We start from the raw sequence: 26,068 nt of genomic DNA on the forward strand, positions 1-26,068 counted from the left end.
ACTTTTACAGCACTTATTTTTATACTGTTATCTGAAAGGAAAAAGTTTAACCATTTACAAGGTCATCCTTGCAGTTCATTCAGTCTTTTATGATTCCTTCATTCAGTCTGAAGGAATCATAAAACATCACATGATTTTGAGCAAATTAGAAAATGTGCCTGAAGTCTGTTTCCCCGAACAGAGAGCAACAGAGAGCAACTTCCATCCCAAAAGCGAGTCAGAAAGAAGTGGCTGAGCACAGAGAAAACAGGAGGAAAGAGACAAAACAATCCTCATGCGCCGAGAAACACAAAAAACAGATTCAATCCGATTTATAATTTTAGTGCTTTTCACACAGAAACTAAAGTTATAAACGTAGTTGCGTATTAGGATAAAATAACTTCTTGTTAGCTGTGCTAACCCTTATTGATCAAGTCATCTCCCGACAGTCTGAGTTCCAATCTTCACGCCCCTATTTCGAGTAAGCTGTAACCATCAGGCCAGATCAAGCTCGAGTTTATTGTCATTATACTCATATTCAGGTATATGGTATAACGAAATGCTATTTAGCTAGCTCTCAGACGATAAGCAGTACAAAAACAACAATTGGTAACCCAATTAAGAAGTGACCTGGAATTAAGAGACGGACAAAATGTTGTAGCATTGAGAACCTGGACTACTGTAAACTGTGAAAAGGCGATCACACTCGCTTTCATGAAACATTTCTTTAACAGGAGAAATAAACAGTAGCATGATACAGCCAGAAAGAGACGCAAAGGAAATCCAGGATACACCAGGATTCAGGATACACCGACTTTTAAACACTTTCCCGTTTCCCCCTCTAGCCTGTATCCTTCCTTGGGGTTTCTTCCTGTGCAAATAATAGCTTTATATACAGTACTTCAGGGATAGCGAGCCTCAGGACTTCCACTCTATACCATTATCAAGACATCAGTATCCAGCTTGTTTACTGGAAGGCTCAACGAGCTGGAATGGCATGGAATGGGTGTATCAGGGTAGACTACTATATTCCCCCGCCTGTCTAAAAGCCCACATACAGTACCTCCGGGCTTTTGCTCCAGCCCTGTTCTCAGTTACACAAGTGAACCCTTAACTGCCTTAGTAATAGGATCAATTTGGACTCCTTGACTTTTTTTTTTAGCTCTTAAACACGTTAGAGGCTGCATTTAAACTCTTGCATTTCATGAATAGAACCCCAAACTCTTGGGGAGAAAATATCTTGCAAAGATTCCAATCAAGCATCTTATTAGTTCAATTAAGACTTCAATTAGGCAATGAAGATGGACTGGACAACACCTGCTGTTTGGGGGCCGGGCCAGGGTGGGGGATACCTGGCCTGGGTTTTCCGGGTGGTAAAGTTGTAGCACTCTTTACCAGTTTTGACGCGTGTTGCTGGAGTGTAATCTATGGCCTCTTTTCCCATTTCAGGGTAGCCTGGGGTTTCAGCTGGGACTGCACGCACCCCACTGGAGTTGGCCATTTTCACTCAGAGATCTGAAAGGTCCCCAAGACAGCAGCCTGGCTGTTGTGATTCAGATACAAAAGCTTTGAATGTTCAGAAAAATGACATCTCAGCTGGCAATAGAATCTGTATTTGATGTAAAATATCAATCAGTGTACTTTTTCTTCGACAAGGGACTTGTCACTGCAAGGGCTTTATGATTAAATGTCAGGTGGTCGACGTCCTTGAACACTCTTGTAACCGAGCTTTTTCAGCAACAAGCTCTCCTGAAGGACATATCAATGAACAAAAGACAAATACGGTCAATCTTGCATGTGTTCATTCTTCAGAGTTCTTATCTGGTCTTATCAGGTTAATTCTGTTTGCGTTTCCTTTTTTTTTCTCAAGCCCTTCCTATAAAATGGCTCATGGAGGATTCTAACATCAATATGAGAGTCCTGGTACGAATATGGTACGTGTTACATATTTTAAGATTACAGTTTAACATCATCATCAACAACAACAATAATTTAGCATAATTACCAACTTAGATCTATAGAAATGTGTTTCAGTATATCTTTCTAGCCATAGAAAATAATCCCCTTTATTGCAGCTTTGGAACTATACAGTCCTTATGGCATGGGCATAGTGACCTTAACCCACACCTGAAGAAGGCTTCACAGCCGAAACGTTGTGTTTTCTTTCTTCTCTTTTCAGCATGGAATAAACCTATTACTTGTTCCTTTGCAGACTACACATGCTGACCTAGCTACCCACCTGAACTACTGACCTTAACTACTCGCTTAATCATGCATTTTTGCATGTTAGCTTAGCATTGATGTTAAAGTGTAACGAGATAAGATTTTAACGAATTAAGAAGACGAGGGCTTATAAAAAAGGAACCTGTGTCGTGTCCTACTGCGATAAATCGTCATGACGTAGTAACTGTGGGGTCTTTTTCGCTGCGAACGACCAGAGATCAGCGATTCTTCTTCGAAGCGAATCTGTCTGACCCTGGAGAGTGAAAGAGCACAATTCTGTGAATACCGTTAGACCATTTCAAATTATATTCAGCATGAGTTTTCAGTACCTGTTTAGACTGTGGGACTGGTCAGCGGCCTTCCTAAACCCCGACCTGACCACCTCCACTCCTGTCCTGCCCGTCACCCGTACCCCAGCCGGGCGCTCTTCGGCCGCAGCGCCGGGCGAGTGCGCTACACTATTGGTCGTAGGAAGCCAGAGGCAGCTACACACACGGGACGATAAGACAGTGCAACGCAGGGTCAATTTTCTCAATTATTATAGATGCCCTACATGCCTTTATCTTGTTGCGGTGAATAAGATGCTAAAGGAAAAGCAGAAAGCCACTCTCCCGCGTCAAACAACAACAGATTCCCATGTTCACTGAAATGATTTTAGTTGCAGTTTGCATGACTGTTTGCAATACGTACTCGCATAACAGATACGTCACGCACACATATGGCTATTTGGAGACCTGCAGACTAAGTACGGGCTATTTCTGCTGACCTGGCAGTAGGTTTCGCTGTGTTTTTTGCGGAGCTGGAGAGCGCTTGAACTAGCCGGCCAGCAGGGGGCGCCCCGGGCGAGTGAAGACGCCCTGTTTTCTCGCAGCTCAGGAACCGGGGAAAAGAAACGTCGTTGCAGACTCGGAAAGGGAAATCACGGGCATGAGACGCGTGTTTTCTGAGGAGCTGCAGTCCCCATGTAAGTAAAAAAACAATCCCAAACTAATCTTAATACCTCTGATATCATCTCTAATGTGAGCATTTTATAGATCCGTGAATCTCAGAGTTTGACCCGCTGTTATGTCTACTTCTGACTGCGCACATGACAACCTCGACAGTATCGGCGCTTCAGAAAGAGTTACTGGGTTGAGCCTATAATTGTCATGAACCGCTTTCCAGCTGTTTCTGGGACAGTTTCATGCCGTTTCTTCGAGGTCTAAAACAACCCGGGACGGGAAGAGATCGCAAATTACACTCGCTGCGCTCGCCCATCTCTAGGGAAAGTTTTTTTTTGTGTGTGTGCGTGTGCGCGTTTTAAAACATGGCTTAGAAAAATCTCCACAACGTCTCAGAAGTTTTTTTTCCAATCCTGTCCATTGCTTGCGTTTTTTAAGACTGCATGCCATTTTAAAAAGCCTTAAACGCGAGACTATAGAAATAACGAAGTTCTTTCCTCTCCTAATGTGACATAAATGTATATATCCTGTTTACATGTTCTTAAACGTCGTTATTCGTCTCCGGAGCTGCATCGTTTCTCTCTTATTGTTAAGAAAGACAGACTCAGGGAGTACTGTACTGTACTCGTTTAAAGATGACGAGATAAAATTCAGTCTCAGGATAAAGACAGATTCTCAGTTGCGGTTCAAGCAGTGTCTTTAAAACCTAGACACTAGATGTAAATGGACCCTATATTTTAAAGATGTCTTCACTCTTTTTTGAAAACATTCAGCTCTGTGAGCTTCACGCTCCTATGCCCAAGTGCTACAAACGATGGGCTACAGTGGGGTCGCTCTACTCGTGTCAGGTATTCTGGACGACGGAGCTTTACTCGTTACTGTAACTTGTTTACCGGCTTGAATGTATCAGCTAGGAAGCTGTGAGATAAACTCTCATCTGAGGACGCCTCCAGGAGAACGATAGATCTGAGAAAGGCGAGAGAGGAATACTGCACAAAACAGCTCAGTTGTTAACAACAACACACACAAAAAACCAAACACTACTGTTTGCGAAATGAAATAGGTTGTTGTGAGTTTCACGTTGCTAGAAGGCATACGGTATCAAGGGATTTGATGGTGTACCTATTAATAGCTGTCAGTGTTTACGGGAAAAAAAAGACTGGAATCAAGAAGAACTGACTTTTTACAATTGCATCTGGCCGCTGCACGGATCCAGCACTAGGTCGTGCTTTAATATGTCGGCCTTTGGATCGTCCTCCGATTCCTCGGCGTCAAGAGCGCAGTCTTCCAGCAGGCGCCGGTGACGCGGCGGAGCCCATTGTCACGCCCTCTGCAGCCAGAGGGCACTCCTTCTCTGTCCTGTCCCTAGTTTCCAGTCTGCTGTCCTTCCTGTCCCTCTCTTTCCCTTGGGCTATATATTTCCGGGTCTTGCACTCTGTCCTCGCTCAGCATTAACGTTCGGATGTCCTGAGACCCGCCTAGCACCAGGGCGCCCCACGTCCGCTCCCTGAGGGCATAGGTTTCTATACGGCATTCCTGAACTCTTTGCACTAATGAGCCCGGGCCTTTTTCCCGTCTCGCCGCTACGCATATGGGTCTTTTTCCGCTCTCCTGCTCCCCACGGTTAGTCCCTTTGGACGTCCGTGACACCCATCTCCTGCCCGCCGAGCTCCTGCGGTGTGGAGGAGCCTCCTGGTCACACAGAGAGAGAAAGACAGGGGGCGCCACAGCTCCAGGCGCTGGATGCCTTCGGGAAAGAGCACAGCGCCCTGGCTTACGTGAGGCAGCAGGAGGAGGAGGAAGCCCAGGCATGCTGGCGGTGTGGTGGTCTGGCCCCTCAAAGGAAGTTTTGGCGCACAGTGCAGTTCAAGGCCCATTGGCTGCAGTAACACAGCCTCGCTCCTTTCTGTCCACCCATTTCTCCTGTGTATCGTACTCTCAGAGAACTGTGGGTTTTACCCTTTTTTGATTTGCCTGGGCTGGGGGCTCACCTCGGAGCCTGCGGACCCCCCCGCCGCAGGGACGGGACCGGTCTGGAGGGACGGCAGACACCTCTGGCCCTGCCCTGACGTGCCCTCGGTCCGGAGTCGTCGTTGTTACTGACATTCTCATCCTCTTAACTGTAATACTTATTCCCTCTGTGAACCAAAAGCTGCTTTTCCTGGTGGGGATCCCAGGAGAACGGGGAGCGGTTTCGGGGCCCTGGCCTGGCTGGGACGCTGTTCCGTCCCAGGACGGGCACAGATGCACAGGGATGATTCAGAGACAGCTGTGAAAACGTGTCTTCTTCTGTTCTGAAACCTTCTTCGCCAGGTCTTGGAATAGTTGCCGTTTTATATTATCGAACCAGTTCCAGATTTTCTGTTAAAAGTCATCGTACAGCCACAGGTAACTGAGCTGAACAGTACTTCGGGAAAGCGTGTTCTTGGTTGTCTCCCTCTCATGCTCTTGTGCACTTTACCTCCACGGTTTCTATTAAAGATGGTACAATAACTGTTCCTGAACGAGTCCCATGTGACTGCTTGTTTTTGCGCACTCTTGCTTTGCTTGTTGAAGACTGTTAAGACCTAGAGCCCTCCTTTTATTTGATTTTTCTGGCAGCAACTCCAGGGCAGAAATATTGCAGCAATATGGTAATCTCTGGTAAACCATTGCTCCGTTTGGATTAAAACATAGGGGAGAAGGGTCTTTTTTCATTTGTGTTTTTTTTTCTGAGTGATTTTGTTTTTTGTCTTTCTGTTGCTGCCAGCAGGTTTGTCCCGGCTCTCCGGGAGATGTGGGCTCTGCAGGGACGGGTCGGATGAACGGCGACGGAGGTGCTGAAGTATGAGTCTGTGGACCCGTGTTCCTCAGAGCGGGCCGGCTCCCTGTGACCGATACAAACACGCCTGCTGTGCTCAGGGAGACGACATCTACCTGCTCGGCGGCCGGAGGCAGGGCAGACTGAATGACTTCTGGAGGTACAGCGCTGGTAAGTCGTGACAGTAATTGCTTTTCTGCCAGGGTGGTGTACTGTCCTGCAGTGCACTGTAATCAGAAACACTGGGCCAGTGGGGAAGAAAGCTGGTCTCCATGAGAAATATCCCCGAGCTGCTCTTTTATTTCTGTATGGACAGCTATGTCCCGAATTGCTGCACGGGGGAAGAGACGGCACGCGGGCGGGCCCTCGACGCAGTTTGGCTGCTTTCAGGAAGGCTGTCGCAGTCGCACTCAAAACCCGAGGGAAGGTGGTTTTCATCAGCTCCTGGGCCTGCTTTCCAGCTCTGAGAACGGCGTGTGCGTGTGTGTGTGTGTGTGTGTGTGTGTGTGTGTGTGTGCATGGGTCTGTGCTTTACAGTGCGGACCCTGCTGACCTAGCCTGTGCTCCTCTCTGTCAGCGAGCAGCGAGTGGACTGAGCTGGACTGCAGCTCTGAAGAGGCCCCGGAGGAGCTGGAGGAGCACACGATGGTGACACATCAGGTTCGGAGTCTCGCCGCCAGCCAGAGCCACACGCGGCTCCGTCAGGCCAGTGTCGATAACCAGAGACTGCCTTCTTACTGAGTCAGAAGAATTGCTGAGATCTTCAGTTTCATTTTTTACTGGATAAATATCAGCCACACAGTGCATGTGACCTATTGTATCTCTGAAGAAGAACTGCCTTGACTGACTCAATAAAATTATTCAAAAACCAGAGGTCACAGGGCCACTCTTTTATTTAAAGGGGAACTGCGAAGCTATTTTTAGATATTGGGGTTAGAAGGAATGAGCATTGAGAAGTACATTTTAAACCACAGAAAAAGTAGAAATGTACACATTAACATGTAAAACCTCCAATTCAGATCACAAAATAGACGAAATTTCCTGGTCTGCACAGCGCCATCTTCTGCCATTAAGAACGCAGCAGCAAAACTTCATGTGACATGAGGCAGCCCTGTTACATTGTAAACCCGCAGGCTTGTGAATATATCTCTTTTAATCCGATAGAAATATTGCTCTCGATTGTGAGACTTTGAATTTAGAAATGTTTCCAACACGTTAACAGACTGTTCACACTAACATCGTTCATCCTGTGTGTTTCTCAGGGATTTCTGTATGTCTTCGGGGGAATGATAGATTCTGCCTACACAGAGGGGAAGACCTCTCTCTGGCTGTATGATATAGGTAGATCAAAATAGGTTTTTTATCCTAAATTGAGAAGAAAGTCTTATTTGCAACAATGATCTGGTGAGTACCCATTTATATAACAGGGAATTGATTTACTGGATCACCCTGAGTGACATACTGAGCCTTGTTCAAGGGTGTAATATTAGAGTCCCAACTTGGACTCTGAACCCCCAACCCTCTGTACAGAAGGCCCAACCACTACCTCACACTGCTACACAAGAGTTCAGAATTGCTGTCCAAATTAAGTAACCACATGTATAATTGGGTAGAGAGACAGTAATTCAACATTGAGGGATAAACAAAATGTGCTAAAGTAACATTAGTAACTAGGCTGAGATGATTTCCATTGAAGCATTTTTAGTTGCTTAGGAATTTATAGTGCACTTCATTACACACTTTTCACAAATAGACATCTCATTTATCAAAAATAACATAACAGTGACCAAAGGAATGATGTGAATATATCTGTGGATAGAAATCCTAATGTGGATTAAGATCTTGGAGACAAGTCACCAGGTTGATGAAAGTTACTTCTAACTTCCAGCGCACTAGGAAGTGTCTTGAGTGATCTGTATTCTAGTGTGGAGCTGGACGTGTGTGGAAGAGACCAGCCAGTCCCCCTGAAAGCGCTGTGTAGCTCATAAAGTAATTGCTATGGACGTGTCTTTCCTACAGACAAGAAGCAGTGGGCACGCTGGCAGGGAGCACACAGCAAGGTACTGTACTGTACGGCTGTTTTCACTCTGTGTTCAGGGCAGCAGGATTATTGGAGGGTTTTTCACAAAGGTTGCTGGGTATGACTGTGCACGGAGTGCGCTGGGGCTGTCCCATATTTTAACCTAATCTCTCAATTGGCTTTTTTATTGAAGATGTCGAACTCCAGCAGGGGTTTTGGCTATCTTTGAACTAAGTTTAAATTCAGGGACAAGTCTACAAGTTTTAAAAATGCAGAGGAAAAGGAGATGTCTCTACTATTTCTGGTTTGCTCTGAAAAAAAAGTTAGATGCAGTTAAGTGCTTTACTTATATACTTATATAGATGCGGTGGCAATAAATGTTATAGAAAAACAACCTTTTAATTGCTTTTGTACATGTAAACACAGAAGTTGCATTCTGTGTGTGAAGCTCAGTGTCGTGTTTGCAGATCTGTGAATTTCCTTTGTGGTTTTTGTTAAAGTACAGTAAGTAACCGTGGGAACTAAATGCTGTCATGCCCACAGCTCGCAGAGTGCATCTCTGAAGGTGCTCATTTAACCGGGTAATCGATACCGTGTTTTAAATATGCATGAGCTCTTGTCTCTGTGATGCGTGTCTCCTTTCCCATGATGAATTGGTGTTTCAGAGTGCAGTTCCAGTAAACCGATGGGGTCACAGTGCTGTGGTCTATGAGTCTGCGATGCACGTCTATGGGGGATACATCGATATGAAAGGTTCTACCCAGGAGTTCTGGATGTTTGATTTTGGTCAGTTTGTGTCTATTTACAATTATGCAAAGCTTCAAATGTCTTGGTATATATTTTTCTCTGCTTATATTTCGTATTCTTTCCATTGGAGAAGACATTTGGAATAGGCCTGCAGGATTTTTTGTTAATGACCCTAGATCCATTGTTCAGAATTTTAATTTTCAGTATTGTGGTTTTATTGACCCAGTATAAATGAGCCAGTTACAAACGAGGTGAATTATTTCTGCAAGCTGCTAAGTTTAGCCCCTACTGTGTTTTGTACCAAGCATGAAAGGCTCTTTCCTGAGCCTTACTGTATCTCCTACTGCAGGTGAGCTACCACTCCTGTGATAAAACTCAGGTCTGTTCTCAGTTTCCCTCTGTGGATAGTAATGTCCCGTACGATTGTATAATAGTGCGGTATTGTTACAGAGTTATTCTACCTTTTCCTTTCTGATTTTTCTTTGGACCCTTCATGAGCGTTATGCTCCGGGAGGTGAACTGACTCGCCTTGACTAGAAGCAGAGAGTGGGCTACCGTGGGCGAGACTGACCTTCGTGCATGTGGTCTGTGCTGTGTGTTAGACTGCGGCCAGTGGTCCTCGCTCCTCCCCCCGCTCGGCGACGCTGGCCCCGGGCCCAGGCACGGCCACTCAGCGGTGGTGCACCGGGACGGGATGTATCTCTACGGAGGTCTGATGGGCCTCAGGGAGCAGAGCGACTTCTGGAAGTGGAACTTCTGCAGCCAGTCCTGGTCCAGCGTCAAGGCTTTGTGAGTCTGGACCTTTGCTGCGAGAAATGCTCAGGCATGGTCATGTTTCTAGTGCTCACAGAAATATAGCAAGGCATGGATGTCAGATTGCATCCTGACCTCTTAGGCCAGGGCACCCACAAGACCGTTGAAGGCAGCTGTAGAGGGGTAGGAGGTGCAAAGCTAAACCGCTTCCCTTGTTTCTGGCAAAGACTACGCTGAGAAGGAGCTGTCATACCCAGACTATGGCGGCCCTGGGATACTGCACCATTCCCACGAGAGATCTGGGTCCTCCCGGTGTTCCCAAGACACATTCAGGCTGACCACCAATCAGACGCCTAGTCTCCCAGTTAATCCTTGTGGACTTCCCTGCGCCACTGGGAAGGTGCTCTGGCGCTGAGATACCTGTGGCAGTACGGCCCTCAGCACAGCTTCACAGGATGAGAAAGCGAAACTTGGCAATTCCTATGGAATCCCAAATCTTCCACAGGTCCCAGACTTAGGATCTGAATCTCCGAACCTGCCTGTACCCAGGACTGCAAGCACCTACCCCATGGCAGCTTTCACTGCCTGCTGCTGACTTCAACAGCCATCACTCTCCTTGTTCCTCACCACACCTCGGCCCGTCTCGGAAACCGCTGAAACTGCCCGAGCCCGAGCTCCTGGGTTTCAGCCTGCTAACCAGTGCAGCCGCCTGCAGCACACAGCTGTGCCGTAGCAGGATCATTCGATATCTACTTCTGCACCAGGCGATCAGGTGGTGATGGGGTGACCCACCGTTACATTAGAAATGCTAGGATGAGAGAAGGCGTATCTGATGCCAGGGGCGGGTTACTTTTGACATTTTCTATCATTTTGTGTTTTTTTAACATCAATCCCCCTGAAAAGCATCTTCCTAAAATAACGTTATTCTTTTTCCTCCTCCTCCTCCTCCTCCTCCTCCTCCAGTTCAGGACCCTCTAAGCTAGTGGGGCACTCAGCTGTGCGGTACGAAGACAGCATGCTGCTGTTTGGAGGAGGGGAGACGCACAGCTTCCCAAAGAACAGCCTGTGGAGATTCAGCTTCACGTCCCAGACGTGGGAGAAGCTCTCCACGGCGGCGGACGCCTCCCCTCCCGCGCGGATCTACCACTGCAGCACTGGACTGGGGCCGGGCTTCCAGGCCAAGGGGAGCACGGCGCCCTCGCCTGGGCCGAGCCCCTGCAGCACGGAGAAGCAGGACGGCCTCAGGCTCAGGCCTTTTAAGAACAGGTGTTTTCCCTCCGCGGCTATGCAGGGCGCGATTGAACTGGACACGTTCTGCGTAAAAAACGGCACGGATGGGTCAGGGCGCGAAACCTCGAGCAGTGGGGCGCCAGAGAGAGACGACCGGCTCTGCCAGCCTTCGTTAAGGACCAGCGGCCTTACTGTGGTGAACAGGGAGGCTTTCGGAAAAGACTCTCTCTCCGTGCCAGAGGACCGTGTGGTGGACCTGCTGCTGGTGATAGGAGGGAAGCCTTTAAGCCGACGTGCCAGCATTTCCGTTTGGCAGCTGACGCTGGCTGACCTCTGACCTCTGACCCCTGACCCCTGACCTCTAGTGAAGACTGGAAGCACTTGGCTCTGGGGAAAAAGGCACTGAATCGCATTTATAATTGATAATACTGTCCCATGCAACAGATTTTAAAGTTTTAACTTTATTTTAACAGGTTTTTTGGTAACGCCCCTCCAACATGTTAACTATTTTCTATACAACTATACACTTCGGTAATACAGTACCAAATATTACTGTCTGCTCCTTTAAATAATAACATACATTTTAATCAGGGCCTGTGAAAAACATACTGTAGAGGTTAGGCTCTTAAGAGAAGGTATTTCTTTAGAATCTGAAGTTATTTTCTTAAATTCAAGTGTGGATTTTACCATTATTTTATATATTAAGAGTACAGTCTGCTCTGCTATAAACCAGCTGGAGCCTGATGAGAAGTATTATAGTTAAGCAACAGCTAATTAAATAGACCAAAAATAACTCTATAACAGCCTGCTGAATTAAAAACCAGAAGACGCCATGCCACGGTTATATCCAAATGTGTTGCATTATTATACTGGCCATGATGTAAAACAGGCTGGTTTAGGGCTGGTCCTGCGGGTTTTCATTCCAGCTTGGCTGTGAAAGACCAGGCCTGGCCTGTAGGCAGGTTGTCAGCATTTTCACAGCTTCTTCCAGCTCTCTGGGGGCTGCGGCTGGTGAGACCCCTCACAACCCTGCAGGCACCCTGGCCCTCCAGGACCAGAGCCGGACCCCCTGCTCCAACATACCCACACTTCAGGAACATTCAGCCATGAAGTTGTTTTCACACGCTGCCGGTCTCCCTTTCATGATGCCCACAGTGAGAAGAAAAAGCAGCTCCAGGAATAAAAGCCTGTTTACACCCTGTGAGTTAAGAGCAGAGTAACTGACTTGTGTTCAAAGCAGAACAAGGACTGTAGCATCAGGGGCTTGTTTGCAGAGGATGAGGTCTTCAGAGGCGGAAGAGTGTGTGAGGAAGATGGGGCAACCTGCACTTTGGGTCAGTACATTGTCATTCATGTTCAGCATTTGTTTTACAATGACATGTAAAGGGCACCTGTCCATTTGTCTGCACAAATCTGCAAAACCTCTTCATTGCCTTCTGGGTAGAGTGTTCTTGTCAGAACAATTACAAATGAGTCCATTTGGTCTATCTGCCTCCTTTGGTAGTCATTATGAGTTATAATTATTTTAAAATAGTTGTTTTCACAGCAGAATGGAAATTTAGGGAAGACCGTTTTTGTGGAACATCTTCATCTGGAAAAGAAATGCCCCAAATTGTACACGTGTATCGGGAGGACTGCAGGACTGAGACACTAAAGGGGCCGTGGGATGTGCCGTCAGCAGCACCTGTAAATTGCTTGACAGAACACTCGACTGCTGAAACATTGTAAAAAAAACAGCTCTGGATGTTTCAGAATTGTAATCAACCAATAGTAACTTTAAAAGGGCATCACATGAAAAAAAAAGATCAGTAATTCTTTATATTTAAAAATGTTTAGGTTTTCTGTAATATTTTTTAAATTCTTAATATTACAAAAACACTCCCATGCCTCCAAAACTCTGAATGCTGCATCGCTAGAATAAAGATTTTCGTAAGTTTTCTTCACTTGAGCTTTTTCTGGAGCTGTTCAAAAACTGGTAAGGGTGCTTGGTCACATGTTGGAAAACAAATAAAAAGGGCCTTTTTTCCCCTCAATGGAATGTTTTTCTTGAAGTGAGGGAGTTTCATATTGCAATTGCAAGCTTTTCCAGCCTACCTTTACACCTCTTGCCGTTACGGAGGGTCGCTGGCTGACCGTGAAAAGCTACAAGTTTCTGACACCGCGATGAACAGGAACTCCAATCCTCACACGCCTGTACAGTGGGCAGCATCCAGGGGTACTGGGTTACTAGGAATGCTGAACTGAATTTTTTTGTTACCTGCCCCCTGTTTAAAGTCACTGTAAATAATTGAGATTACTTTAAACAGACGTTATGTGATTACGTGCAGTAAGATTATTGGTATACTGTGCATGTATACTGTAAATTGCTCAGCTGAGGAGTCGCTTGCACAGTACAGTTATTTTACGAGTGCCCTGTGCGGGAGACAGCACAGAGGCTTTTTTTTCCAGTACCAAAATAAAAAAACAGCGCTCTTACCAAAAAAAAAACTAGCACTGTGAACATCCTCTGAGCACAATTTACACAGCGGGTCAGGATAGTCAGCTTTGATTTCTTTTGGAGCTCAATAATTTACCAAGGATAAATGATGGACTTTAATCCATCCTTTTCCCTCTTTGCTCCTTGCTGGACTGTGATAACCGCCTGCTGTTCCAAAGCTACGCTCCCTCCAGAAGAACCTGCAGCACCAGTCCATCAAAAGATGGGCTCCCTTCCTTATCCAGCTGCTGCAACAGAATGATTATGGGCAGGCACCGTCAAATAAGGCATTGCCCATTTGGGTAATTTACAGAAGTAACCAAAATAAGCAGCGCACAAACAAAAAAAAACTGCAAGACAGTTCTAAAAGTATGCATTTTACTTAGAGAAATCCTACATCATATAAAATTGCAGCAGGCATACTAAAATCTCCCAGCTCTTTATCAATGTACATACAAAATACATGTCAGTGCAGAGTTTCCTAATCCAGTTTTTTACATCAAGATTACACCGACATATACAAAGTGAAACATGGTGCACTTTACAAAAATAAATTACAGTTAGGAATGCTACAGTGAATTGCACTTACATGGCAATATAAAGACCTACCAGAGTGGTGACAGAGCTACAGTATTGTTCACTACGACATGCAACTCGGGATACAAAATGAGTAAGAAACAGAAAAACTGTATCCTATACGGACAGTCCTTCCTGGGGCCAGATACGGATTTCCTTCTGTCCGAGAATAAAAGTGATGCCGAAATGATGCTTTTGGGGATCAAAACTGAACTGTGATCTAGTAGTACAAAATTGTGGTATGGTTTCTGAAAGGCTAGTAGGAAAGTCCACTAAACGTTAGTACAGCACATATGCCAACTTGCCATACTCTGGCAGACCAGTCACAGTGTGAGAGCACGACTGGCAGCTCTGAACAACGCAGAAAGGACAGCCGGACGTCGACCAGTCCCGGCAGGAACAGGTAGCTCGTCAGATGCACAGCTGGCCAGCAGAGCAGAGGGAGAAGTCAGATGGAATCTCCCAGACCCGAGATATTCTGTCCCTGCCTATTAGCAGGGACTGTCCAAATGGAGAGAGGTAAAAAGACGACCCCTGACGAGCATTCCCACTGCCTGATGGACAAGGGCTGCCGCGTGCCGAAGCGCTGAAAACCGTTCTTCCGATGTCCAGCCTGGGTGGAAACGAGCAAGCGGAAGGCCAGTGCACCTTGCTGCTGGCTGGGAATGATTTTCTGCAAGGCCAGTCCCAGCGGCAGTGAGTCCAGACACCGAGGACGGACAGTTGCCGCCCAGTGGCCAGTGCGTGCGTGTGTGAGGACAATCCCACTGCACACGGCCCCTGCGCAGCGGAGCGAGGGCCTGGAACAGCACAGGCTGTTCCTGCTGCCAGGGCTCAGTATATATAACCAATGAAGACTAAGTGATTACGTTTTTTTTAGAATCATACATAGTTGATGCTAAAGGTGCTACATGCTACAAAATCTTAGTAGCTAACATGTATAAGAAAGAAAAACAGTTACATAGTTCTAGAAACTAAATAAGGCAAAGTATAAAAACTAAGAAGTACAGTGTAGACCTAGTCCATTCTTCCAGTTTCCATGGCTCATTGTTGCACGCTAAGATTTCTCACATACAGTACCAGCAGTGGTTCCAGTCTGGGGGGTTTCTGAAGCCCGAGGCCTGAGGTCAGCATCGGGACTCTTCACAAAGAACAAAAATAAAAGAAAGATGCACCTTGAACATTTCCAGGAAACATTTGTTTGCATTTCCCTAAAATCGAATTAAAACGGCAGAAAAATCCCAGTCATCAGATGGCATGGCCTCCCAGGCCTGCCGAGTTCAGGCACGAGGCCGGCAGGGCAGGAGGGCCTTGGACAGGAGCCCGCCAGCCTCCTCTGCCTCCCTGTGTTCGCCCCCGGGAATCTCTGCCACGCCCGTCTGAGCCGGGACAGAGTGAGCGGAGAGTCCGGAGGAATCGGAATGTTCAGCGAAGAGGGAATACAGAGTTATTTTCTTCGTTTGGAAACCTGTCCAGGTGCGCACCTTATAATCAGTGTTAAAAACGTTTCCTTCGCAATGTTCCTACAGTAAAAGAAAAGTATTACAATCCCTGTGGCCAGTGTCCTGCTCACTGCTCATGTTCCAGCTGGAGAGAGAGATCCCCTCTCCCTCCCCTGCTGGAACGCTCAAGGTGGAGAAACACGGAGTCCCGTGACGGAGTCGAGCTGTGACGCAGATACAGTAGTACGGATCAAGAGCTAAAAAGAGGAATGCTCGCCTCTCTCAGAGCTCAGTGGTCAGCAGGCGCTTGGACTTCGCTGCTTCCTCCTTGGCTGGGCTGCTCACTGTACTGGAGGACACAACAAGGGAACAGAGGTCAGTACAGAGGGACACTTCTGCCAGGAAACACAGGGCTCAATAGTGCATTTACCTGCATGTGGCAGCGAGTAGGTCCTGCATGGCTTGACACCACAGTACTTGTCTGATTTATCTTCCTACTCCCCACCTCGCAGCCTTCCTTCCTCCTCCTGTCCCCCAAGATCATCTACAACTCTGGGGGTGCCACAGCCTTCTCCTGCTGTGCCCCAGAGTTCTGGAATTCGTCCCTAAGAATATCAGGGAGTCCCCTTCCCTGAGCTCTTTCAAAGCCAGGCTCAAAACTTTCATTTAACTGAGTCTGCGCAAATACATCTTCTGCTGCATTATACAGACTTAACCTCCTATTTTTTCCTTCTTACTGTAGGAGCTATGAGAAGCCACTTTTTAAAGGCACTATATAAAATAGCGTGTTTATGATGGTAAATGCAGAACTAAGGAGGAATGAACAATGCCCTGGTGTAATCTGCATTAAATGACCCAGAGAGGAGAAAACAAAACTCTAGTTAGTTCCGCAGTAAAATCAACTCACCTGTACAAGGTAAGCATGACAAATTAAAGACGGATGCACAAGAGGAGAAAGGATGGTGCTGTGTATTTGCCAGATACTTTTCAGGATGTTATACTTTATATTCAACGCAAACAGAAGGGCTTAGGAGCTAGACGCCCTCTTCAGTATTCATTATGGAATAGTAGCTGTGGACCGTCTGTGACGCTGGACATGTGTTTTATTGCAATCAGAGCTGCTCCCTTGTTTTACTTTTTTGCACTGCAATGCTCTTTGCAAATAGAACCTCAGTTATATCAGCTACAGGACTGGCACTTGTTGTCCAATGTCACAGATGTAATAGTGGACTCTCTTTCTACACAGCACAAAAGAAAATAATGCTCTTGCATGGTGGGGAAAATGGGCACAAGAAAGAAGCAGCCACTTGAGCGCTGGCGCTGTGGCTCAGGATCTGCGCCTGTGGCTGGAAGGTTGCCGGTTCAAATCCCACGGCTGGCAGAGGAATCCTATTCCATTGGGCCCCTGAGCAAGGCCCTTCACCCCAGCTGCTTCAGAGGCGCCGTATAAATGGCTGACCCTGTGCTCTGACCCCAAGCTTCCCTCCCTGTCTGTGTGTCTCATGGAGAGCAAGCTGGGGTCTGTGAAAAGACAAATCCCTCATACAAGAAATTGTTTACGGCTGATAAAGTGATAAAACAATACCTGGCAGCCAACACAGCAGGAGTGTGGGGGAGAGGAGGCTGTGCAGCCTGAGGGGCAACCTCAGGGTTCAGCTGTGGGCTTTTTGTAGATAAGCTGCCATCGCTGTCGAAAAGGCCATTCGTGAACACGCCACCACCCTGAGCCGATGACAGAGAGCGGCAGATCGGCAACTGGGAAGGGGACAGACACAGGAATCCAAGGAGAGAAGGGAGGTTAAACAAAGCAGAGCGCGACGCAATGCAAAGACAACAGGAGCAAAAATGTCATTTTTACTGAAGTGCAGGCATGCAGATCAAATCAGAGCATTCATTTGGAGAAGGAACAGGACAGCTAATAGTCATGCAACTGTGGTCCATGCGTTTGAGAGCCAGAGAGAGACAGACCGCTCCACACTCTACTCACAGGAGCTGCTGGGACAATCCATCTAGGAGCAATTATCAGCTTAGACTGAACCTTTAAAAATGGAGGGACGACAAAACCAATCGAATTACGGAAATCTTGAAAGACAGCTTGTATTAATTAATAGAAGATGAATTAATTAATGGAACTCCGATATATTTGAAAACAGATATTGTAACGGAACTCTTACAAAGCTGTTTTGAAGAATTTGCTGCAAACGAGCCCTGAGATTCAGTGGCACTCAAGATGTTACAGAGCTATGCGCTATGTCTATGTAAAGCAGTGTGCCTGAGCACAAGGAACCCATTTGGATTGGTCTTTTTGGACAAGCTACAGCCTGTGGCTGGGGAGCACACAGAGATCAAACCCAGACTGGGGTTTCATCAGCTCTGTTGTTAAACCAACTGGAGAATAGTTCAGTGTGAGTTGTTTATAACATTCTTCAACACTGAGACAATGCACATCCATTAAAACTCACCAATGGGACGGCATCTGTAAAATCTATTAGATTATCCGTTAGAGATGAAATTAGGGTGTCCAGTTCTTCAGTTTTAGCCTGTGTACCAAACAGAATTTAATAAACCGGTGAAAGATAAAAACAAAATGTAAATAATAAGAAAAAAATGTCATGTCTAATCAACAAGATTTTACTAGTCATGAAAATAATCTTTACTTTTAACTTACAATAAAAATGCATCACTGATAAACAGTGCCTTGCAAAAGTACCAGACTCTTCCTAGGGTGTACTTTGTGGAAAACACAAAATTAATATCTGAATCAAAACCTGAATGCTCAAACTGAAAACGTATAAATTTAAGTAAATGTAAATGACCTATAAACTCAATATTTGGTGGAAGAACCTTTGGTAATGGTTACAGCCCCAGATATTTTGGGTCAGTCTGTCCCAGCTTGGTGCACTTTTTCCCTCTCCTCTTCACGCTTCGCTCATGTTATCTCAGATCTCTTGGGGACCCCTTACGGACAGCACATTCCAGGCATTCCCCCAGATTCCCAGGATTCAAGCCAGGACTCTGACTGGACCCCTCAAGGACGTGTCTGCTACTGAACTCTGTAGCTCTGCTGGTCTCACAGTGGCCTCCCTAACCAGCCTCCTCTCCCTGGCTGCTCAGGGTGGAGGGACAGCCTGATCTAGGCAGTGTCCAGGTGCGTACCACTTCTTAACCCTTTACTTTACCCGACTCAGAGATAGTAAGAGTCTCTGAAGTGTTTTTATACCCTTCTCCTGATCTGCGACTTTACACAACTTTATCCTTGTGCCATTCTGAAAGCTTCCTTGTCTTTATAGTTGAATCTTCGTTTGAGACACACAACCTGACTGAGGGACCTTACAAGATATTAATGCATATATTTTGAAACCATGTTAACCTCTATGATTGCACATGGAGAGAAGCTCCACTCAACTAACCATGTGGCTTATTAAGGTAATTATTTATCTATTTACTTATTTTTGTTGTCTTGCCTTGAATGTGTGGCGTAGATTGAGTATATAACAAGTAATTGCTACTTCAAAGTGTCATATCTACTTGACACTAAAGCAACAAAATGTGCAAATTGCTCAATCGTGAGAATAATTTTGCAAGTCACGTTATGGCAAATCTTTTTATGGCTTGGCTACAGTATACTGTGGAGTTTAGAGAGGCTTTATGTTTCCCGATGACGTGAAATATTTTTTAATGAATACTGAGGCTTGCAAGTGAAGGTACAAGTATTAGGATACCTTTAGGGTCACAGCCTCGCTGCCAGGTTCAGGCGTTAACAAGGGAGCTGAGGAAGAGGCATGATCTTCAGTAACAGCGCTGCCCTTTACCTCATTGCTGAAGAAGGAAAAAAAACAGTTCCTGTTGTTAGTCAATGTGATGGGCACGTCTCTGCCAGGTGATACCAGCAGCCTGAAAAAACTTCAACATTGAACAGAAAAGTCTGGCTTTCAAGACTAATAAGCGCCCAAGCTGGGTAGGAGGAGCCTGGACAAATCTTTATTCCAGCTGGAAGCTACATGCAAGTGCATTTTAAACTGAGAACAGAAGGCGCTTCTGTATCAAGAGGGTGGGAGACAAGCTCTCATGCCATGCTGTGAAAACTGATAGCCTGACTTCCTTCCAGAAACAGCTAGCTGAGATCCTGGGATCACTGAGATACTAAGTACCAAGCGGGCCCGATAGACCGCATGGTCCCTCCAGTTTGTAACCGTTCTTCTGTTCTTACTTCCTACACTTCTCTTGCTCCTACACTTCCGTTCCCTCTCGCCATCAGGGATGGCAAAGATCTGCAGCAGCAGCACAGAATAAAAGGAATGGAGTTCTGCCGTGTTTTGTTCACTGTAGGAAACATGGGAAACTTGATCTGAGTCTCTTAATGTGGGAGTCCTAACACTATACACATCCAAACCGAGGCCCAAGTGCAGCAAGAAAGTCTAAATGAGCAAGCAAATCAGATACAGGCAGCAATTAGGCCTGGTGATAAAGATCAGCTGGAGCAAAAACTGTTTGACAAAGGGCTCCTCCAGGCACAGGACTGGTGTAGACTGAGGCCCTCAGCTTGGAGCGGGAGCTCTTTCACACCAGACTGGTGTCGTTATCAGCACACCACAAGACACCAAATGGCCAGTCAACAAGAGTGTTCCCATTCCTTCCAGGTGTTGTTAAACTGAAGCCCATTTCCTGCCCTGCTGTCTACTTTCACAACTAAACTACATCCGTTTAGGACAGCATAGGGCTTTTAAATGGATTGCAAAACCTGCTACGGGTAACGACTGCAATGGAACAACTGGTGACTAAAGGAAAATGAAGCAGGTTGGCTTTAAAAAGGCAGTGTCACATGAGAGTGAAAAAGGGGCTGTCCTGCACCTTAGAGACCATTTCCTGAGGTGCAGGTACCGCGTTTATCACAATCATCTTCATTAGTGAGCATTTTGCATATCTGTGGACTACGGCCATGATCAAAACATTTACTATTAAAATGATTTAATCAAAGAAGGTTTAGAGATTTAAGATTTTAGGCCTTGAGGAATCTTTAAGGATATTATTTCATTATAAAATCAGATAAGAATTTGGAGAAAAGAAAAGGTTTCTAGGTGCGTTTTTCCCCCACAAACAGTGTGCGTCAATTCACCCATTTCATCACACTTTTTGATCTGGAAGGGTAACAGCATTAGCCAAACATGTATTGGTGCTATAAAAAGTCCTGCACTGGCTCACCCTGACTTTGAAGTGTGTGTTGAGGGGAGGGGTTGTCAACTTGCCGTTTCAAATGCCTAACGAAGTCAAACCCCGCAGGCATGCGACAGATCCTGCTGTTTAATCTGCCTGACAGCTGTTCCTAGGACTCGCGGGGGAGAGCTCATAGAGATGGCAGTGGTGGTAAACGAGCTGTGAACTAGGGCTCCCGTGGGGGAGCAAGTCAGCGATTCTTATCCCCTAGAAGGACTGGGAAAGCATCTTGTTAACATGACAAAAACACAGGTGACAAAAGATGTTACATTTCTGAAAACACTTGCACTTAATGCAGATCAAGATTCGCCTCACTCTGCCTTTAGATCAGAGGAAAGACAGCGAAGCCTCAGGGCTGCCTGGCTCTTTTTGCTACCGACTCTGCTGCTTCCTGTTTGAAGCGAGACCCTTTTAACATCCCAGTTTTCAAACAACGACAGCCTTGGTATAATTCCTAGTGCAAAGGACTCATACAAGCCACAGGCCCAATTCTCTGATCGCACATAGACGTGTGCTTCCTTTCTTGTGAACAGATTTGCTCTTTTTGACGTTTTTCCCAGATTGGAAGTAGAGAACGTCCCCCTCCTCCGTGTTTCCAGAAGAGCCCGAAAAAACGAGGCCGGACAGCTACACGAGAGGCACTGCGCCACAAGGTCACAACGGGGCCAAACGCTGCCCCTCCCACCAGCACTAAGGAAGAAAACATGGTGAAGAACACAAAACAGTTTCTTTTCACAATCACTGTAAGTCTCAAGACTGTGAAAAGAAACCCCTGGAGCTCTTCGAGATGCACACAACCAGGCAAGTTTTATATTTGCTGTGTCTCTACTTTAAGATTTCAATTCTTAAATATGAACTCATTTCAGAGGGAGTTTCAGAACCCCCACATTCCGGTGTGTAACCCGAAGCGGCCTCCCGTCTGTGTCCGTTTCTCACGAACGGATCAATTATTGCACATCCTGTAATCAGAAGTGCAGGTAAGAAACCCTACACACGGTGGAACTTACCGGAAACACCAGTGATTTTGAAATTCGGGGCTGAGAACGGAAACACGCTAACAACAGATCAGTAAAAGTGATCAATTAGTACTGAAAAGTCCAGACGGTCAGGATTATGCTGGGAGCAGCTATTATAGGGAGCAGGCGCCCCCTCCTGGCAGCCATAAAAAGCGCACAGTGCGCAAACTGAACAATGCTCGTACAACAGTCAAGACATTTTTGGCCCATTTCATCTCCCCCCCCCCCTAATTAATGTATACCCCATTTCCATCCCCGAGGGGCTGTCTGCATACATTCTGTATTTTAATTCCACCGGTGAATTATATATATATTGAGATATTATAAATCTCAATCACTTTTTCCCCCCTTCTTTCAAACTTCAAACCCACGAAAGCCTGGATGCGGACGAGCAGGAAGCTCTCTCATTTACCCACGCACACGAGCAAGGATCCACGGCGCGTTTTTTCATCTTTTCAGTGAGAGTGAACCTCTCTTTTTATTGCTTTACACCTGGCTCACCGACTCGGCTCCAGACTGGATTACTGAACTGTCTGCGACTCTCGGCACTGACGATTACAAACGAAACAAAACAGCAGCCACACCACGTGTAGAGACAACCCTCGCTAAAGAGCTCATTTACTTTGATCGTCCTCTCGCGATGTGGCATTACTCTACGTTGAGAGCACAGTTACATAAACCAGCCCTGGAGCCGAACACGCGTGGAGCTATTTCAGATGCAGAATCTTGCGTGGAGCTGCGTCAGAGGGCGCTGGTGGCGAAGGGACCAGACAAAAGGTCAATTCCACGAGGAAAAGTGGAAAGATAAACCTCCCCCAGCGGTGTACTCTGGTCTCGTACTGTGAGAGAGCCAACTTTCTCTCACAAGAATTAAAGTACCTCTAGCCTCCTTCCACCGCCAGGTGGCCGTATAGAGCCACACTGAAGAAAAACAGAAGCGCTGCATGAAGAAATACATTTGAACGGTTAACACCACCCCTGGGGTGTACATTTCACTGCACCGCTATTGTACAGAGACTTAGTGCCTGTCCTAACAATATCTCGGAGGAAATTTTAATCCCGCTCGCAGGGAATTAAAATTCTACAGAACACGACACACGCAGCGGAAAGACGAGAGGCACTCGGTAATCTCCCACTGTCCCACTTTCCGCCCGTGTCAGACGCACGGTCTCACGGATTAACGGCTCCAATGTCTCCTTGATGCGTATCCGTTTTCGGTCCTGCAAGACGGCGTACCACTTCGGCTCCAAGATAAAACGTCGAACACCGAGCTCCCTTCTTGCTCGGCTAACCCGGAGCAGACGCCGGCACTGCCCCCCGCCACACTACCCGCACGCCCGGGTCTTACCTGGGGGCCGCGGAGGCCAGCGGGCTCGGCTTGAGCGGGTCCCTGGAGTCCAGCCGCTCGGCGCGCCCACACGCCGGCAGCGAGGATGCGCTGCCCAGCCGCCCCAAGCTCCCCTTGTTCCTGGGGCACAAACACAGAGGACAAGGGCTGGAGGCGACCGCACGCCGACCACAGCTGCGACATGTTCTCGCTCGACCTCGACAAGCCGCCTTTTCACAGAACACCGTACAGGGGAACCGCGCTGTGCAAGACGGCCTTCACTACATGTATAACAGAACTAAAACTGGATCAAAAACTCCTTTGTGTCTTCATGAAAAATGGGCTTTTTTTTTTTGGAACACGTGATGACAAACTCAGGGATTGTTTTAAACACTCTCAGGTCCCCAGATATGTCAACCGGAGCCAGACAAACCTAGTCCCGTTACGGTCCCTCGCACTCATTTGGGGTTTCAAGCGGTTCTGCGCCTTTATGATGAGTGGAGTGCAGCCCCAGCCCAGAATATGCGGCTAGTGTGCCCGAGAGCGTAGCAGCCGATGTCGGAGATGAATTATTCAGGAAGGACAACTGAATATTCATGACCACTGTGCGTTTTAAACCCGGCTGAAATTTGAGCCCGTGCTGCCTGTGCGACCTGATTCTAACAAGCGCACACAATAGTCATCCAGAACGGAAGAAAGCCTTTTCAGGTCTTTTCCTCCGACTCTTCCTTGAATTCCGGCAGCCCAGTCCGCGGTTCACTCCTGTACCTGGCCGCAGCTTCCTGAAGGTTGCAGTTCTTGTCCCCCGCAGCTGCAACGTCCTCTCTTGTGACCTGTCGGGGGAAATGGGAGACGTAGGAAGGAAAATCGCACCTAGCTTTCCTAGCAATGACAACCTCAGGAATATTCTGCTCAAATGTAAAACCGCCACTTTGTTATCGTTATCGACAGCCCCGCGGGGGTTTGGAATTGCCAGCTGAGCAACAAACCCCGCCGCCGCACACGGGGGAAGGGATGAGGAAGTGGAGGCGGACTCCTTCAACCCGCCCACCTCCACGCCCCTTGGCTTTCCACACATCGCAGTCCCGCGCAGATCGGAGGATAGGCGCCTCCATTATCGACGGTCCCGCATGCCTGTAAGCCACAGGGGGCGCTGTTGCCAAGAGCTGGGGCGGCCCTGGCAGCAGTCTTATCCCACCCGACCCTGGGCACTGCTTGGGGGATCCTGGTCACAGCTGGCTGGTGATCTGACCCCAGGCTCGAACCCGAGTGCACTTAGCCGAGCAGCTTTACCGGTTGAGCCACTTGGGAGGTCATATGACGACAGACTGCTGACGAAGCTTCTTGGCTCTGGATCAACGGCACAGTGGTAAAGATGTGCTGGGTCTTACCTTCAGAGCCGCCTCTGCCTGTGCTTTCAGAATGTTGCTCTTCAGATCCGGCGCGGGGCGCACTGGAGTTAGGACAGGGCTGTTGGTCACGTTGTTCAGCGACTTCTCAGTCAGCTTCACCACCTCCTCCTGCAAGAAGACAGCCCTGTCATCGGTACAGGAAATCGTCCAAGAGATTCTGAGGATACGTTTTAAACTATGGCAGACGTTTCAGCTCTCTCGTTGGGTAGCTAAATCATGATCGATTTAGAACGCGAACAGTCGGGTTTTCTATTTGTTGAATGAAACGTCTTGTAAAAAACAGGAAGGAGTCCAAGCTGTGCTGTGGACCGAGGGACATCCGGCTGAAAGGGTGTTGAGACGGGCTCAAAGCCTGCTGCTCTCGCCAGCAGAGTGCTCTGTTGCTTTAAATTGACTACCGCTCATCTCCCAGTTGTTTGTATTCTTTTGTGAGGCAATACTAGCCTGCTGTCTGCTGCTCCTAATCTCCTTAAACAGCTCCATAATCTGCCTTGCAGAAGGAGCAAACACATGGCCAGAGTGCTGGAAGGGAGCTGGCCAGGGGAAGCTTGCTCAGAAACAAGCTCTCCCACTTGACAAGTGCTGGTATGCACCAAGTGTTTTGCATAAATGGCTTGTAGAGCCACAACACACGAACGAACCTCATGCCAGTTTTCCCTAAAACTGCACCGGCGAAACTCTCATCCTAGCCCAAGCCCCAGGGAAAGTGGCACATAATACCGAAACGAAGGAGCTCGGTACATTTTCCTTTTTGGGATCCGTCACTTGGGATCTGAATGCAAATTTTAACTTCGTCATGCCCTTGCAATTAAGAAGAAACTGGGAAGGAGCGCGAGAGGGGCTGTCCCTCTGCTGCCAGCCAGAGCCTCTGTGCAGAGAGGCCACCCTGTGTGTCCTCGGCCCTGACCCTGCACTGGGGCAGAGCACAGCAGAGGTCTTCCGATATCGGGGCCTCTCTGTGAATAAAACGGATGTTGAAGAGACTTATCAGCACTCAATAAGCACGCGATTCACAGCTCGAGCTGTTCGAAGAAACGGACTCGCGAAGTCACTGACCTGACTGTTCACGTTCACATTGATGTTGGACCGGTGGGGAGCGACAGCTGTTACAGCCTCTATTTCCAGCTGCTTCAGCTTTGCTGCTGCCTCTTGGGGGCCCGTGGCAGGAGCGTGAGAAAACAGGGGACAGGAGACAGGAGACACGGTGAGAGAGCGACGCTGCACGATTTCATCGCAGTGCAACACGACCTCAAACCACCCGCTTTGCATCTTTGTAGAAGGGCAATGGAAAAAAAAAACACTCCAGAGCTTCAGAGGCAGAGCTAACACAAATTATACAAAAGCTATAATCTGCAACTAAAAATGCACTGAGGGACGCTTTCCAGATGGTCACCAGTAATGCAAAGTGATCTTTTGAAATAACAAATTTGCAACAAAACATTCATTCATTAATAACAGCAAAAAGCACAGATTGCCATGTGTCAGTTTTGTGACACGAAAGTCTTCAATCTCTTTTCTCTCATGAAACTGGGGTAGCTGTGTCCGGGTTAGTCCTTACCACACAGAGAGATTTTCTCCTCTTCGTTTTCACTGGATCCAGAGGGAGCGGCACTGAGGCCTACTTCGTCAGGCATGCCTGGAGTTGTCATGGTTACTGGTGCCCCCATGACCTCGTCAACACACGTCTCCAACAGATCCCTGCAGTCTAGCAAATCAGCAACAAGTGGCAGACTGCAGGGTGAGAAGGGAGAGAAACTAAACATCACAACTAATCCCCGAACAAGAATTCCATCATAACTGCACACGTGATTACTGAAACATTCATGTGAAGTAGATGTCACAAAGATGTCCATTACTCACCAAAGGCCCAGTAAAACACTGGTACAAGCCCCCTTATAAAACACATTTCTAT

The 26,068-nt window shown here is 47.2% G+C and overlaps 2 protein-coding genes across 3 annotated transcripts in view; one reads left to right on the forward strand and one right to left on the reverse strand.

The window, feature by feature from the left end:
* Nucleotides 1-3,009: 3,009 nt before the first annotated feature.
* Nucleotides 3,010-12,726, forward strand: klhdc3l (kelch domain containing 3-like). Of its 2 annotated transcripts, none has more exons than XM_088606188.1 (8): nucleotides 3,010-3,166; nucleotides 5,896-6,114; nucleotides 6,521-6,603; nucleotides 7,206-7,284; nucleotides 7,963-8,003; nucleotides 8,629-8,749; nucleotides 9,313-9,499; nucleotides 10,427-12,726. In XM_088606188.1, exons 2-8 carry the CDS (start codon nucleotides 5,970-5,972, stop codon nucleotides 11,028-11,030), a joined length of 1,260 nt encoding a protein of 419 aa, XP_088462314.1. In that variant the 5' UTR covers nucleotides 3,010-3,166; nucleotides 5,896-5,969; the 3' UTR covers nucleotides 11,031-12,726. The 2 variants fall into 2 exon arrangements, with proteins under 2 accessions (XP_088462314.1, XP_088462315.1); XM_088606189.1 differs by having other exon boundaries at nucleotides 3,011-3,166; nucleotides 5,893-6,114.
* Nucleotides 12,727-13,530: 804 nt separating this feature from the next.
* The window catches only part of epb41l5 (erythrocyte membrane protein band 4.1 like 5), a 41,875-nt gene continuing 29,337 nt past the window's right edge, over nucleotides 13,531-26,068 (reverse strand). Inside the window, exons 17-26 of the mRNA XM_088606187.1 lie at nucleotides 25,715-25,887; nucleotides 25,213-25,304; nucleotides 24,136-24,264; nucleotides 23,513-23,577; nucleotides 22,766-22,885; nucleotides 18,910-19,006; nucleotides 17,650-17,727; nucleotides 17,175-17,225; nucleotides 16,773-16,942; nucleotides 13,531-15,536 (exon numbers count right to left, since the gene is read on the reverse strand). Coding sequence (XP_088462313.1) covers nucleotides 15,470-15,536; nucleotides 16,773-16,942; nucleotides 17,175-17,225; nucleotides 17,650-17,727; nucleotides 18,910-19,006; nucleotides 22,766-22,885; nucleotides 23,513-23,577; nucleotides 24,136-24,264; nucleotides 25,213-25,304; nucleotides 25,715-25,887 — 1,042 coding nt within the window. The 3' untranslated portion in view covers nucleotides 13,531-15,469. The remainder of the gene's footprint in view (nucleotides 15,537-16,772; nucleotides 16,943-17,174; nucleotides 17,226-17,649; nucleotides 17,728-18,909; nucleotides 19,007-22,765; nucleotides 22,886-23,512; nucleotides 23,578-24,135; nucleotides 24,265-25,212; nucleotides 25,305-25,714; nucleotides 25,888-26,068) is intronic.

Source organism: Lepisosteus platostomus, chromosome 14, assembly GCF_059453375.1.
Source record: "Lepisosteus platostomus isolate fLepPlt1 chromosome 14, fLepPlt1.hap1, whole genome shotgun sequence".
In the NCBI taxonomy this organism is placed as follows: domain Eukaryota; kingdom Metazoa; phylum Chordata; class Actinopteri; order Semionotiformes; family Lepisosteidae; genus Lepisosteus; species Lepisosteus platostomus.

Excerpts from the sequence above, each read along its gene's own strand:
- klhdc3l (XM_088606188.1), top strand. The coding sequence starts at position 5,970 with ATGAGTCTGTGGACCCGTGTTCCTCAGAGCGGGCCGGCTCCCTGTGAC. Across the intron at positions 7,285-7,962 it reads TCTCTGGCTGTATGATATAG|ACAAGAAGCAGTGGGCACGC; the intron begins GTAGATCAAAAT and ends TCTTTCCTACAG. Across the intron at positions 8,004-8,628 it reads GGCAGGGAGCACACAGCAAG|AGTGCAGTTCCAGTAAACCG; the intron begins GTACTGTACTGT and ends TTGGTGTTTCAG.